The sequence below is a fragment of the Chionomys nivalis genome, chromosome 19 (genome assembly GCF_950005125.1).
Source record: "Chionomys nivalis chromosome 19, mChiNiv1.1, whole genome shotgun sequence".
Lineage (NCBI taxonomy): Eukaryota > Metazoa > Chordata > Mammalia > Rodentia > Cricetidae > Chionomys > Chionomys nivalis.
The window spans coordinates 15191870-15208192 of NC_080104.1; the positions used below are offsets into that span (position 1 = coordinate 15191870).

Below are 16323 nucleotides of genomic sequence, written 5' to 3' on the forward strand. Positions count from 1 at the left end.
AGAAGACAGAACTGAATGCTGGGAAGAAGGGCAGAGTGGGAGATGGATTCTCTGTCCGAGATGGATGCCGGTTGGAATCTCTGGTAAGCCACGGGCACGTGGCAATACACAGATTAATGGAAATGGGTTAAACTAATATGTAAGAGTTAGCCAATAAGAAGTTAGAGCTAATGGCCAAGCAGTGTTTTAATTAATACAATTTCTGTGTGGTTATTTTGGGTGTAAGCTAGCCAGGCAGCCGGGACAAACAAAGGGTCCCCTCCCCCTGCAACATATGTGTATCTGGTGCCCACAGAAGCCAAGAGGCATCAGACCCTATAAAACAGGAATTAGAGATAGTGTAAGGGAACTGTGGCTGGATCCTACAAGAGCAGCGGGGCTGTTAAATGCTGAGACATCTCTTCAGCCCCTTAACTAAAAAAAAAAATATTGTTTAAAAAACAGCAACAACAACAAAAAATGCTAAGCAATGGTGGCACCCACCTTTAACCCAGCACTCAGGAAGCAGAAGCAGGAGAATCTCTTAGTTCAAGGCCAGGCTGATCTATAGAGTGAGTTCCAGGACAGCCAGGGCTATATAGAGAGACCCTGACTCAAATAAAAACCAAACCAAATCAAATATATTATTATTGTTTTAAGACAGGATCTCTTTCTATAGCACTGACAGTCCCGGACTCAATGTGTAGAACAGGCTGACCTCAAACTCAGAGATCTGCCTGCCTCTGCCTCCTAAGCTTTAGGACAGCTGGGGTTACATGGTGAGACCCAGTTGAAAAGAAAAAAGTCAAGATGAAATAATAAAAAGTGCTGGTACACAAATTATGGGATCAGAGTGTTGCAGAAGTGAGTGGCTAGCCATTGCTCCCACACCTTGTCTTCTTCATCCCAGAGTAGGGCCAGTCAGCTCTTTTCAGGTGTGAAGAGTATGGCCTTGAATTCCCATGCAAGCACACAGATTTCACCCAGGGCTTTCTGTGGAGAAAAAACTGGACCCTACTCCACCCCCACACCTCACCAAAGGAAGGGAAGGGGATGGTAAAGAAAAGACCAGTCAACAAATATTACACTCACTCAGCCTATCTGCATTCACAAGGGGCCAAAATTAAAAGGCAGGGAAAAGAAGAAAAATTAGAGTTCAAACAGCCAATGTGATGTCATGCTTCTTCTCTTGAGAGCCAAGAAGGGGAAAGCCTTATCTCCACACAAACCTTTATTTCCTCGCAAGGGGAAGCATTCCAGGCGGCCAAGAAGCACTCGCTCTTTCAGGCAGGAACGAATAAATATTTACAGTCAGTTGCCTTTTCTAGTCCTCGGCCACTGAACCCAAGCAACTCCGCCTTGACATCCACTTCCAGCAGCCTGGAAACCTGCTGAGCCTCCCTGCCCAAAACTATGTGACCCCAGCCTTCGGGATTTAAAAGGCCCATTATGCGTGTGAGTTGGAGCTGGTTAGGAACAAGTTGGGAAGTCATTCCATCTAAAAAGAAATAAACACACAGTGCCTGCTTTCTGGCAGCCACGCCACATTCATCCCCAAAGCAAGCCACGAGCATCATGTTTTATCACAAAGAAACTGAGGCAGAGAAGTGCAGGGGTGGACCCAGGGTCCTCAAACTGATCATACCAAGGAATTTAGCCCATCACTCATCTCACACCCCTGTTCTGACCGGAACTTTAATGGCTGTTTCCAAGAACAGCAAGTACATTCTCGCTTCGTCCTCCTGGACCGCGCTCTTTGATGACGCAGCTCTGTGTGAGCTACTTCTGGTCAACTGTAAGTTCCCTTGACTGCCTTACTCATCTGGGGGCCCAAAGTGCCTAGTATCATACTGTGCTCATAAACTCTCAGATAACAGAGATTTAAAGATAAAATCCACATCATCTCCTAGCTGTTCCAGGGCGATATGGAGGCTACAGAAAAGACAGCAGAGAAGGGTCAAGGAGAGCAACACAAACCCTGACTTTGGAAGGACACGCTCACCGGGCTTTGCAGGGCAGTGTGCTTATAGCACAAAATTTCTTTTTACCATCTTTAAGATGATGATGATGATGAATGATTTTTAAAGACAGAATACCCCAGGGTGGCCTCAAACTCTCTCTATAACCAAGGATGATCTTGAACTCCGGATCCTCCTGCCACTGTATCTGGAGTTTGGTGATTACAGGCATGTGTCCAGTGTGCCTGACTTATGCAGTGCTGGGGGTGGAACCCAGGATGGCTTGAACACCAGGCAATCTCTCTAGCCACTGACCTACATCCTCAGACCCCTTAAATCTTGTCAATGAAAGCAAACATGAGAGAAAGATAAATAGGACTAAAGTTTTCTGGAAAATGGCAAAAAGCACACATCTGTAATGTACTTTGTAGCTGAAGTATGCTATAATGCTCATGGTATTCATTAAAAATAAGGTAAATCTTTAATCGCAGCATTCAGGAGGCAGAGCTCTGAGTTCAAGGCCAACCTGGCTTACAGAGCTAGTCTCAGGACAGCCAGGGATATGCAGAAAAACCGTACTCGGGAAAAAAAAAACAACAACAAATATGTGTGTGTATAAATATGGTATTATACAGATATATGGTAAATGTGTGGTGTGCGTTTAAATATGGTATTATATACATATATATTAAATGTGTTATATGTGTAAATACAGCATTTTATATATATATATACACACACATGTGCGTGTTAAATGTGGTGTGTGTGTGCGTGTTGTGTTGTGTGTGTGCTCATGCAGTGTAAGATGAACAGGCTTCTTACAGTAAAAATATGCATTTGTGCACACTGGGTGCACACACATGAGGAGATCAAAGGCTGACGTCTTAGTCACACTGCACCGCTAGTTTTGACGCTGGGTCTCTCGCTGAACTCACGCTTCACTGATTCAGTTAGACTAGCTAGCCAGTAAGCTTCAGGAATCCCCCTGCCTCTATCCACTGCCCCAGCTCTGGGGTTACAAGAGCACCTGGCCGGGCCTTACTTTTTCCCATGTGGTCAAGAAAAGCTTGAGGAAACACACAGACAAGCACACAGAGAGAAAAACCCTCCACGAAGCAGAGGGGGACCCAGGAAGCCAAAGCCTGAAGTTTAGGGAGGTTTTATTTATTTGCTTTTGGGGAGGAGAGGGGAGACAGGGTTTCTCTATGTAACCCTGGCTAGTCTTAAACTCAACAGATACACCAGGCTGGCTCCACCTTACAAAGGTCCTCCTGCCTCTGCCTCCCAAATGCTGGGATTAAAAGCATGCACCACCATGACCAGCCCACCTTTTAAGTGGATTCTGGGCATCTTGGGACCTTAAGTTGTGTGGCAGGCACTTGACTGAGTCATCTCCCCTTAATCAAAGACAAAATTTAGATAAAATTACACACAAAATGAAGTCAAAGGCGACAAAAGAGAGGTAACACAATTTAGAATGCAAGAATGTTACATTTTTAAAAAAAAAATAGCTTTGTTTGTGGGAGAGGTGCTGGAAGGAGGACTCAGCAGATCAAAGCACTTGCTTTCCTTCAATGGACTGGAGTTCAGCACCCAGTATCAACACTCAACACTGGGCAACCCTTGACTTCCTGTAGCTGCAGTTTCTTGGGAGTGTATGTGTATGTGTGTGTGTGCATTTAAACAGATGTGTAAAAACCCCATTCAACCATTTAGCTACTTCTCTCAAATGCACACGCCTGGAAGAAGAGACACAATTCTGGAAGATCTGGGTTCAGTTTAGACATTGGTCTTAGAACGCCTGCAGAGTGCACTTCACATCTCAGATGAAGAAAGAGTCAGGCCCAGCATGGACTTGACAGTGGCTACCATGGTTAATACCGGACCAGCTGTTCTGGACGGAGGTAACGAAAAGCCACACGAATGCCAACCTTTGGAAGGCAGCATAATGTGGGTGTTCTCAGCCTCACAAACAAGAAGAAACATTAACCATTTAAAATGAGTCATTTTTATGCATTAAGAGTCCATTAACTCCTGGGGCAAAGTCCTGAATCCCCAGAAGTACTACAATACACAGGGAAAGCAATTCCATCAGAAAATGTGGCGAGTGAGTCTTAATTATGCCCCCTGCTTTCCAGGTCTCTTGCTTGACTTGGCAAACCTCAAAGAGAAGCTATGGATGGCGGACTGTTCCATACTGTGCATTTGTTAAGAACTGGCAGCCAGGAACCAGGCTTGTTAGCTCCTAAAATTAGTTAAGAACCAGACCCAGAGTGTTGCAATACAATGATGCACATTGTTAAAACATGCAATAAGAAGCTTATTATTGTGCAACCAGCATGCACCGTAATACCTAGGCTACAGAAAAATCAAGCTGGGAGCTTAGAATGCTATCACACCGTGGCCTCTCAAAATACAAATTAAAAAAAAAAAATAGGTTAGAATTTTTTTTAGTACAGAGGAAGTGAGAGATAGGAAAGAAGTGTGTATAAGGTTAGCATACAGGAAGACACGTTGTGTTTTAATTCATTCTTATAAGTTTCTTTTGCCTTTTAGCTTATCAAACTTTCCATTGGATACCCAGTCATCTCTTTTTATTTTACTTATTTGTCTAGTTTTCTGATTTTTGAGACAGTCTCACTATGTAGCCCTGACTGTCCTGAAACTCAACATGTAGAACAGGCTCTCCTTGAGATCCGCCTGCCTCTGTCTCCCAAATTCAGGGATGGAGTAAAGGCGTGAGTAACCACCACCGGCCACAGTGACCTCTTAGCTTCTGGGACCATCACAGATTTGAGATAACCAAAACTCAAACAGTAGCTTAACTTGCATTATCTTTCTCCTAGGTATCGTCAAGGAGATCTGGCGGTTTATTCCAAATATCTGCTCCTATCTTCAGTCTTCCGTTGTCTGACCAGTTCTTTCCCTCATAGCCAACACTCATGAATACCACCTCTGCACTCCTTCTATTTCAACAGCAAATATTTAAGTGGAGGATAAATATTTTTCTTGCCTTTCCAAACCCAACTATTTAAGAACCCAGCTGTGGCTGTGTATGATACTTCTAAAAAATGTCTCAAAATTCACAACACAGCCTTGTAACACATCCAGGTGTGCCTTTTAATTTTTATAACTGGCTTATTAGTAAACTTTTTTTCTGAAGTTCTACATTTCAAAGAGGTTAAAAATATACTAAGAACTTTGAAAGCCACCTTCAAAGTGAGTCTACACATACACATTGGTATCCTAACATTGCTATTAAAAATAAAGCTCACCTGACCAATTTGTTTGCACTACTAATGGAGAGGCATTGCACTGGTAATGCCTGTAACCCCTTGTTGTACAAAATTTGGTGCAGAATGGTCAAGAATTGAGTTAATGTGGTGAACTAATTTCTACTCAGCTCTTATAAAAAATGAATTTGAATCTCTGAAGGCATAACACATGCAGAATGACCTTTAACCTCAAGTGGGTTTTATCATGTCTTAATGGCAGAATATGTCCCCAAGTTTTAGTCAAAGTCTATTTGAATTATGATCCAATACCAAAATTTCTGCTTAATTTCATGCTTTTTAGGGAACTATTAGATAACGAATGGCTGGGTGAAATGAGTTACATGATGATAGTAATTACCATGCTAGAATAACACCAATAACTCAGGCACCTTATACTCCATAGTTATGCTGTTGTTATTAATGACCATAAAGAAGGTTTGCAAATATGATCAGTATCAGCCAGACTGGATGAAACTTATCTCTGATCATTCATCTAACACGTGTCAGAGATAGGATTTGGATCCAGTGTTTGGTTCCAAAATTAGTGCTCACTGACATCAATAACATACACGGGTGGGATTTCCTCAGGCTTGGTGAGGGCAGTTGACTAACCAGTGAGGGTCAGTCCTGTTACCAATTGCTGTCGGCTATTTCACAAGCAAAGAGGGCCTCTGTAACTAAGCCAGAAACTCACATGAGTGCGCACACACCCTCTGGAAGAGGAAGGATTCCCTGTTTGGTTTTGTTCAAAACATGCAATGCAAAATGAGGTTTTAAATTGAGTTTAACAAAGAATAGTTCTGGCTACATAGGTTGATTCTAGAACATTTTTCCAAAGATAAGGATTCTCAACTCCGCACAAGACACTCAGAAAGCTTTAAAAGCAGGTGATTCACAACAGGTGATGTCCTCCTCAGATACTCTGACAGGTGTGTTGTGGGGTTCCAAGCATCAAACAATGACAGAAATCCCATGCATATTGTAAACCACAGCCACTGAAGACTTCTGCCCTAAAGAGTAGAGGTGTGCTTGAGTGTGTGTGCGCGCGCACGCGCGCGCATGTGTGTAAGCACTTGGCAAGCACGCTTACTCAAACACCTAAGATCAGCTGTTTTCCCTTGTAAACATACCTGATGAAGTGTGAAGTTCAAAGACAAACAGATTAGCGGCAAAGCAAACAACCGTATAGGGCTCTATTACCTGCGTGGTATCTTCCATCAGCCCACGAATCTTCTCCACCACGTCATTGCGTCGGTGTTGGCGCAGGGCGCTGATTAGCTGGGCGAGGCTGGCCTCGGGGCCACGGATGGTCCAGTGCTGCAGGGCTGCATAAGCTCGCTCGTGGTCTGCGGTGTATCCATTGGAGAAAGCAGCCACCTCCCTCTCGCTGGCATTGCAAAGAAACTGATAGATGTCCTTCCACTGGCTGCCCACCTGTGCTGCTACAAGCTTCAAGATGTCAATACCTATGCCAGGGATGAAAGAAAATAAAATAAGTAAACACAAGCATGTCTTACTGGAAGCTTTCCTGTTGCGCTCTATCGTCTCCATCTTCTGTAAGTACTTGGCATACACAGCCCACCTTGGGACAGCTAGGTGACATTATAAGCTTTACTTTGTGTACTTTGTGAAGGAGAGATGTGGATCAGTGGTCGAGCACTTGCCTAGCATGCAGGAGGTGCTGTATTAGATTCCTAACAGCACACACATGCGGACACATATAGAGACACACACAGAGACACACAGACACAGAGAATCAATAAATAAATAATGAGCCTTTAAACAACAGGTTAGCTTCCTGAATACACATCAAAAGAAGAGCTGATTTCAGAGGCACAACAAATCCTCCCCCAAGAGTTGCTTTCGAAAGCCAAACCAATCAAGACAACCAATGATTCCTTTGTTACTACTAAATACAACTGCAACGAAAGCAATCAGACCGTCTCTCCAGAATCAACCTTGGCTAAATAACATGCATCTTGTAGGATCAGTGTCTTTTATGTCAACTGACCACATACCCCATTGCCCCAGTCCAGTGGAGTCACTCTGTAAGCACATACACTAGGAGGCTGAGAGTTGGTCCAGCAGTGAAAAGCTCATACTGGTCCTGTAGAGGACCCAAGTTCTGGAACCCACAAACACCTGTAACTCCAGCTCTGGGGGATCTTTAACCTTCTTCTACCCTCTGAGGCCACTACACCCATGTGCATGAGAGAGAGAAAGAGAGAGAGAGAGAGAGAGAGAGAGAGAGAGAGAGAGAGAGAGAGAGAGAGAGAGAGGTAAAATGATTTTTCTAAAAGAACATCTTATTTAGTGGGCCATATCAGCACAGGTCTGTAATCCCTGATGGACCAGTTTAGAGACAGCCTAGGATACACAGGGAGACCCTGTCTCAAAAGGAAAGAGAAAAAAGGCCATCTGTCCTCTCATCTGATTCTACAAGCTCTTTTCTGCTCCATTATCCAGTCTTCTACGTTGACTTGCACAGCTGCAGTGCAGACAAAGGCCCAAATGACAGCATAACACTGGTGGTAGTTATTATCTTCCAGGTTTTATGTTAAGCTTAAGCATTTAGCTCACGGAACATCTTCAGAAGACATTAACATTCCAATCGCATACTTAGACGAAGAAAAAAAAACATCAGAAGAGTTAGACTATCACCACCCCAGTATTGCAAAGGCAGGTGGCTGGGACTTGAGCCCACCAGGTTGGACACAGAACTTTCATAGAAGCAAGCACCATTAAATATGTCAGTACATGCTAGCTTCTGAAACAGAGAACATGTTTGAGTAAATAATCAAGGCTGGTTATTCTATAAGGTATCTGTACCCTGCCCCATGGTTTAATATCTACTAGTCCCTCTCATCCAAAGGACACGATCCAGGACTCCCCATAGATGCTTAAAAACACAGTGTCCAACCTTGTAATCTGATGTCTCTCCCATCTTAACTTGGCGCTTACCACAAACAGTGATATGTGCCTTCCAGTCTGAAGTAAGAGACAACTAGTGTATATTTCTCTTTACTTTGCGATTGAATAGAGGATCCCTCTTTACTGTGCTAATAGATCAATACCCAGGTATTTCAACCCAAGACAATCATTCCTTAAGAACATCTAACTTAACAAGATGTGACTGAGCATGGCTGCAATCCCAGTACTCGAAGGCAGAGGTGGGGTGTGGAGGGTGAAATGGAACATTCTCAGTATGGGATTTTTTCTTTTAAGTGGAGAACGTCTACGTTTTCACTTAACGTAAGTATTTCGTGGTTTCCTTTTTACTTATTTGAACTGTGGTCTTATTACTCCTGTACTCCAAGACTACTGCTAAGTGAATTAAAGGTCTTGACCTTTAACCAAGATAGCTAGGCACAATGGGACTAGAGAGAGGGTAGCATATACAGCATGAACACACTGGGCAGAGGGATGCTGAAATGGATGGTGGGAGACTTTACCGTGTTTCTCTGAACAGAAAGCAACCAGGGATAAAAGGGAAGAAAGGGAAGATTCTTCTCTGGTCACTTGTCAACTCTGTGAACATGTGTGTTGCTCCCTAAATCTGATGGACCTAGGGTAAAATCAAATCTCAGGAGCCACACACTTAGATAATCACCTGGCAGAGCCATCAGTCAGGCAAGGGTGTTTGGTGTCTCTGGCATCTTCTCTCTGCAACTGCAAGTTGGTTTTGCCCAGATTTCTACATGGTGTTTCATGTCAGGAGCACAGGCGATCCCCAAAACCAGAACTGTTGATGGGATGATGGGATTGATGTCTGAAAAGTGGCTCTTAAGGAGCTAGCACATTCTGGCCAAGAACAAAATAACTACAGAAATCTCTCTGGAACTGGAGGACCTGGAAGTGCCTCTGTGTAAGTTCTTATCCCCCACTCAGTTTTATAGAAGTAGATGTGATGGGGGGCTGCGTATACATACAGGCCAGGTCAACCTCTGAAACTGTTTTTAAAACCTAAGTTTATAATATAAGACTTCTTTCTTGTCCACAAAAAAGAAAGCTACACACACACACACACACACACACACAAAGGGGGTGGAGGGAGGGAAGTAGAGAAAAATGTATAGCTCAATAAAAACAAAACAAACAACAAAAACAAAAAACCAGTGGTACTGGAACACTCCTTTAATCCCAGCACTTGGAGGCAGAGGCAGTTGAAAATCTGAGTTTGAGGGCAGTCTGGTTTACAGAAGGAGTTCCAAGACAGCCAAGGTTACACAGGGAAACCCTTTCTCAAAACAAACAACAACAACAACAAACAACAGCAACAACAACAGTAATGATGGGCTGTTACAAACTGAGATGCTGACGTCATCGTGGTGAGCCTCAACAGCTGCGGTTCGGTTTTCCTGGCAGTATTTAGACAGATGTACAGTTTTTCTCAAGCAAGCAAGAGGATAGGAGAGAGAGAGAGAGAGACAGAGAGAGAGAGAGACAGAGAGAGAGAGCCTAAAGCCTATTTAAAGCCTCAACTTGAAGAAACAAGCCAGCTCTTTGTGGTTAATGTGGTAGGCTCTTCCAAACACCGGAGGCTTGTTAGTCCCTGAATCTTAATTTAGGTCAATTTGAGTAAAGCCTACAGTGTCTTACATGAAAACACGGAGCTTTTGCTTATAAGTAGGACTATTGCTTCCATCCTCTGGATGCCCGTGACAGTGTGGCTTTGGGCAAACCACTGTCAAGTCCATTTCCTCACCTTACAATGGAAAGGCTCACTGTCATCCCTAGGGCTGAGGTGAACAGCATTTCCTATGGAGTTAATTTAGTTTAGAAATCACCCACATGATTTTAAATGTTCCATATATTCTGAACATGAAAACTTGAGGTCAATCCATTTCACATCCAAATATATAGTGATTTATATAGTAATACAGAGCATGAAAACCTAAGAATGGTCCCTTATCCAACACTCAGTATTGTTTTTTCAGCCACAAAAATAAAGAGAAAGGAGATGGGAGATGGTGAAGAAAATGAGAAAAGAAAAAAAAAAAAACGGAGAATGGGCACAATGAGATTTTCCTTAACTCAAATGAACTTCAAACTAAATTTAAAGTCTCCTCGTTCAGTTTCACCTTGCCCTCTTCCCTGGAAGATGTTTGCACTGTGAAACATGGAGTCAACTCCGCAGATTCACCTATAACGGCCAATCTCTTTGCCACTGCCTTCTCCCATTCCAGAGCTGATAATTCAAAGATAAACAATGGCTTCCCCAACAGACAGTAGCCTTCCAACATACAGTCACAAAACCCCAGGGAGAAAAGGAGTCAGAACATGTCCCTGATCTCCCACCCCATCACCACCAGGGATAAGATTTCGGGACCACTTCACAAGTGTCTAAGGGCAGCTGCCATATTACGCTGCTTCTTGAGCAGACTGCCATCTGAAATCTGAAGGCAGAGAAGTTTACTAACAAGGAAGTGGATCAATACCAAGGAAACAAAGCTGTCAGACCTGGAACATGTTTTTCCTTAATAATAAAAAAAAAGTGTTGGAAGCTAGGCTTGATGGCCTACCTGTAATTCCAGCTCTTAGAAGGTGGAGAAATCTCTGGAGCAAGCAGACAGCCAGACTAGAGTTCTGGCTCGACTGAGAGGCCCTGCCTCAGTGGGGAAGGTGAGCAGACTATAGAGAGCCAGCAATAAGCAGTGTTCCTCTGGGGTCTCTGCTTCAATTGCTGCCTCCAAGTCCTTGCTTGTCTCAGGCCCAGACTTCCCTTCGTAATGGGCTGGAACTCACAGAGTGTAATCCTTCCCACCCCGAGTTGCTTTTGGTCATGGTTTTATCACAGTAGTGGAGAAGCAATCTAAGACACTGAGGTTCATGCCACACACCCAGACTTTACACGGAAGTTCAAGAGACAAATTTGACTGGAAACTCATCTCTTCAAAAGACTCAAGCATTCACATTCATTCAGAACCATTAGATATGAAGAGTTCACAGCGTCCTACAAAGAGAGGGGAACGCTATCAGATGGGAACATTCTCAAGGAGGCATACCATTTCCTCCCAGGGCCGACTTCTCCATTATCTGAGTCTGTATCTCAGCACACACACAGTGGCCTCCGCAATGAACACACGAGGAACAGGAGGCATGAGTTCAAGACTCCCTTTCTTTCCCTGCCCTGATCCTACCGGGAAGCCACGGTTTGGGCTGGGCTAAGCATCTTAAGTACAAGGCATCTCTCAGACATCCAGATCTGCCGAGCAGGTGGAAGCTTTATAACCTGAGTTCAGGGCCTGAAGATTCAGAGCAGAAAAGTACTATTTAAAGCCTGGGATCAAACCAGGCTTGGTGGTGCATGCACCCAGGAGGCAGAGGTAGGTGGATCTCTATGAGTTTGAGGTCAGCCTGGCCTACATGGGGAGACCCTGTCTCAAAACAAAAACTAAATATAATAAAATAAAAGCCTAAACCAAATCTACAGAGAAACGCTGTCTCAAAAATAAATAAATAAATAAATAAAGCAAGCAAGCAAGCCTAGGATCGCCAGGGTAGGGAGAGTGAGCATGGACAGAGACACAGGGTGGAGCCTGGGGCTCTCTACTATGTGGAGGTCAGAGGAACCTACCAGGAAGGAACAGCCAGCAACAGAGGAGAACAGGGAGTCCGTAGAGGGAAGAGACCCTAGGGAAGGGGACGCAAGTGGGAAAAGCTGCCACAGCCCAAGTGGAGGCCGACTGAGAGCTGAGCTGAGCTCTAGGGTTGTGTGCTTATGCGCGGAGCAAAAGCGCGGCTAACATACCGCCCTGTTCCCTCACTCTGATTATCAGAATACATATAGAAACCAGTCCTTTCTGTGGCTTCTGCTGTGGCAGCGTTCGTGGGTTCGTTCCCCCTCTTAGAAAAGACTGGTGTGTCTCACAGTCAGTGGCAGTTCAGTCTGGATCAAGTACACCAGCTATTCTATCCCGAGGTGTTGCTTTTATCTGAACCAAGTCCAAGTCTGATGTAATCCACAAACCCAGTTCACTGAGCTCTATGCATTGGCTGCAGTGTTAACAATCATTGATTTCTGAGGAACCTTCAACAGAATTCCAGAAAGCCTTTCTCCTCTGCAAAATGTGTCTGACCTGGCTGACATAAGTGCACACATTAGGGATTTTTTTCTTATTATTATTCTATTTGTATTTGGATTCTTTGTAGGGAAAATGCGAAATTGTTTTTCACCAACTCAAAGAGCTTACATTGGAAGACTGTTGGGTAAACTTTTAACAATACAAATCATCATAATAAAATCTTCTCCCCTAAGGCTTAGAGGCAGAACTTCTGGCTGGCTGGCTGGCAGAGAGTACACAAATACCTCAGATGCCAAATACACACCCTGGGGGTCCGGGGTAGGGGGCAGGGGTAGGGGGCAGGTCTCTGGCCGATCCAGTACTTGCTAATGACTGCTCGAGGCTGGCCCAGTAAGAGGCCTTGCTCCTCCAGCAGTTCTGTGTGTTTCAAAGTCCTCTGATGGGTCTGGGGAGACAGCCAGGTTAGTAAGGTGCTTGTTTTGCAAAAAATCAGGATGTAATTTTTATCCCCCGAATGCATGGGGAGAAAAAAAGATGCAGATCCCTGGGGCTCACCAGCCAGACAGTCTAGCCTAATGGCCAGCTCTAAGCCAATGGGGACTGTCTCAAAAAGCAAGGTGGGAGCCAAGTGTGGTGGCACGTGTCTTTCATCCTAGCACTCAGGAGGCAAAGGCAGTCAGATCTCAGTTCAAGGTCTACAGAGAAAGCGCCAGGATAGCCAGGGCTACACAGAGAAAACACGGTCTCAAAAAAAAAAAAAAAAAAAAAAACCCGGAGCCGGGCGGTGGTGGCGCACGCCTTTAATCCCAGCACTCGGGAGGCAGAGGCAGGCGGATCTCTGTGAGTTCGAGACCAGCCTTGTCTACAAGAGCTAGTTCCAGGACAGGCTCCAAAACCACAGAGAAACCCTGTCTCGAAAAACCCCAAAAAGAAAAAAAAAAAAAAAAAAACCCGGAAACTTCGGAGGTCAGGGGGCACGCAAGATGGATGATGCCTGCGGAACAAAACCTGAGGTGTTCTTCTGGTCTCCACGTGCAGAGTAGCACACTGTGCAGTTCCCATATCTCACGTGAGTGCATCCGCGCACACACACACACACACAGTCTAATATTCTAACAGATTAAATGAACAGAAGAAGTGGAGGTTACCGAGGTTATAGTTCAGACGTAGAGTGCTTGCCTAGCGTGGGCAAGCCCTGGGTTCTAGCTCCAGAACCACAGTAAATAAAAAGAGGAGAGGGGGTGAGGGGTAGAACAGGGAAGAAACCTGGGTGTTTTAAACAGGATGGTGCTATCTACAGGGGAATGGCATGCCTGAGAGCACAAGTGGCACAGGCGGTGGGAGGTGGGAGCCCAACCATTCCCAGCCGGTCTAATGACCGCAGCGGTGGCAGTCCAGGGCTGGACTGGCGGGGTACAGCAACCACTGAAGGGGGAAAAATCTGCTCCCTTCAGTGAGGCCTCCTGGTGTTTACACTTGAAGTCCACTTCCCATAGGAAATCTGGGCTGGCAGACAGGATGAGCGTCTGGGATTTTGGGTCAAGAAGTCTCGGGTAAGGAGGGCGTGGCGTGCTCCCGGCTGCAGCTTTCTGGAGGTGATGTAGCACCAAGCCACGCAGGCAAGTGAGCTGGATCGGCAGGATGCTGCTACCTCCGATACCACAAACAGCCCTGGAGACCGGTCAACCGCTGTCTGCCCTTTTCCTTTTTTAAGTTTTCCGCTCTAATCAGTTCACGGAAAATCCAGAAACTAGTGCAAATTTTAAGAGAAAAAGCTCATCGTTAATAATAAACTACAGGCGTTTTACTTCAGAACAAACTGGCTAAGAGATATTCAGTTCTCTTGACTGAGCATGTTTTAAAATATCAACCATACGGAGCTGTGGAGCACAGCTCATTGCTAGAATCCTCACCTAGCTAGCATGGGCGAGACCCTTTCAACCTCGGCACCAAAAATAATCATGATAATAATCACCCCAAACTTTAGAAATGTTTGGTGTGGAGTAATAGATGGAAAACCAGAGTGACACAAGACCTGGCATTGCCACTTTCTAGCTATGTGGAGTTCAGGAGGGTTAGCTCAGCGGTAGAGCACTGAGCCTTGAGTTTGGAAATGTGGGTAAGGACAGTTGGGGGTGTACTCTTGCTACCCAGAAGTCAGGAGGCTAAGGAAGGACAATCTTGACCCCAACACTAGCCTTGGGCAATCTAGTGAGTTCAAGGCCATCCTGGACCTACTTAGAGAAGATAAAGCAAGCAATAAAACCCCCGTGTGGTGGGAAATCTTTACCTTGAACTTGTAGCACTAAGGAACTAAGAGCACCTGGGTGTGTCTGCATCTCCAAAGAAGTTTGGCTGAGGAGAGAGACCCACCTGGTAGCCGAGCGCATTATCCCATGGGCTGAATTATCCCAGGCTGAATTAAGACAGAAAAGAAGGAACCGGGCTTTGATCTCTTTCTGTGTTCTGGCTACCGGTGGAAACTCGTGCAGCCGCCTCACAATCCCGCCACCACACCCTCTCTGCCTCTGTGGATCATAGCCCTCCCTCATGCTTCCTTCTTCACATTGCTTCCGTCAGGTATCTAAGTCACAGCAACAAGAAAGGTAGCTAACAGGCCCTTGTACAAGCTTTAAGATCCATTTTAGGGGCCAGGGAGAGAACTTCATGGGTAAAGGTGTCTATCATCAAGCCTGATAACCTAGTTTGACCCCTGAGACCCAGAAGGTAGGAGAGAACGAACCTCCGCTAGTTACCCTTTGACCCCACACATGCAAGAGACATGTCTGCACCAACACCAGCACACACACACACACACACAATCACAATGAAATTAAAAGTCCATTTTAGTAGACATAGTCTGTTAAGTCTGCACCCCAAAATCACCTTTGGGTCACTATCAGCAAACATCCCAGACCCCACTTGGAAAACAACTGTAATGGAGAAGCTCTGACTTAGTTCCCAGTTGCTAACCCTTGACGGTCCCTTCCCTTCTGAGCACTGCACCCTGCAGGTTTATTAACTCAGACGATGAAATGTTTCCTTCAAGTGCTCTTGATTTCCGGCTTCCTCTTTTTCCTGATGTGCCCAGGACACACCTGTCACCCCTCCGCTGCGACCTCTGAGAAATACATGCAAAACACAAATACAGTCCCCACGGCCAGACCAGTACTGCCTCGTGAATCACTTGTCTTTGCGCACGAGGTAAAGTGGGCTGAAGTGATGTTTTCCCTGGCTTAGACAGCGAGCTTGGGGAAGGGGCAGAATGGAAGAAACAACAATGTTATCTCCAAAATTTCAACTAAAACCATAGCTCAGCTCAGCAGCGGTTTCGAAAATGAACTCTGCATAAATTAAGCCCCCCTTCTTAAGCAACCACTGCTGTCCTAAGCCAACATTACATACTGCTCGGAGCACAGACGTCATGCAAATAAGGTTTGCCACCAAGCCAACTTTGAGTTGGAAGGAATTTGGTGATGAGTTGGGGCTCTTTTTTTTTCTGAGACAGGATCTCACTCTGTAGCCAGGATTGACATGGAACTTAACTATACAGCCAAAGATGGCTTCAAAATCGCAGTGATTCTCCTGCCTCAGCTTCTAGGAGCTAGGATATGAGCCAACATACCCTCAGCTCTTGTTTTTTTTTTTTTATTTTTGTATCACCAAGGACAGGATTTTTTTTTTTTTTGTGGTGGTGTTTTGTTTTGTTGTTGTTTGGTTTGTTTTTGTTTTTATTTTACTTTATCTTATTTTTTGAGGCAGAGTTCTCGGTGTAGTCTTGGCTGTCCTGGAACTCATTCTGTACACCAGGATGGCCTCAGACTTGGAGATCTGCCTGCCTCTGCTTTCTGAGTGCTGGGATTAACGGCATGTTGCCCAGCTAAAGGCAGGATTTTAAGAAAGAGACATTTACGGTTATTTGAACCCAAGACTTTCATGATCCAGGTGGGCAAAATCAAGTCTCACAACATGCTTCCTTTGTGTCCCCATGGGGGCCAAGCGAGAATTGTCACTTCATACCTCCTACAAGAGCAGGGATCCAGTCTGCCTGTGCCTCAAGTGGTCCCTTCTCCCAGGTCACCCTCG

The 16323-nt window shown here is 45.0% G+C and overlaps 1 protein-coding gene across 1 annotated transcript in view; it reads right to left on the minus strand.

Moving 5' to 3' along the window:
* Positions 1 to 16323, minus strand: part of Tnfrsf21 (TNF receptor superfamily member 21) — a 66639-nt gene that overhangs the window by 17616 nt on the left and 32700 nt on the right. The window contains exon 4 of the mRNA XM_057751930.1: positions 6413 to 6678. Within this exon, the coding sequence (XP_057607913.1) occupies positions 6413 to 6678 (266 nt within the window). The remainder of the gene's footprint in view (positions 1 to 6412; positions 6679 to 16323) is intronic.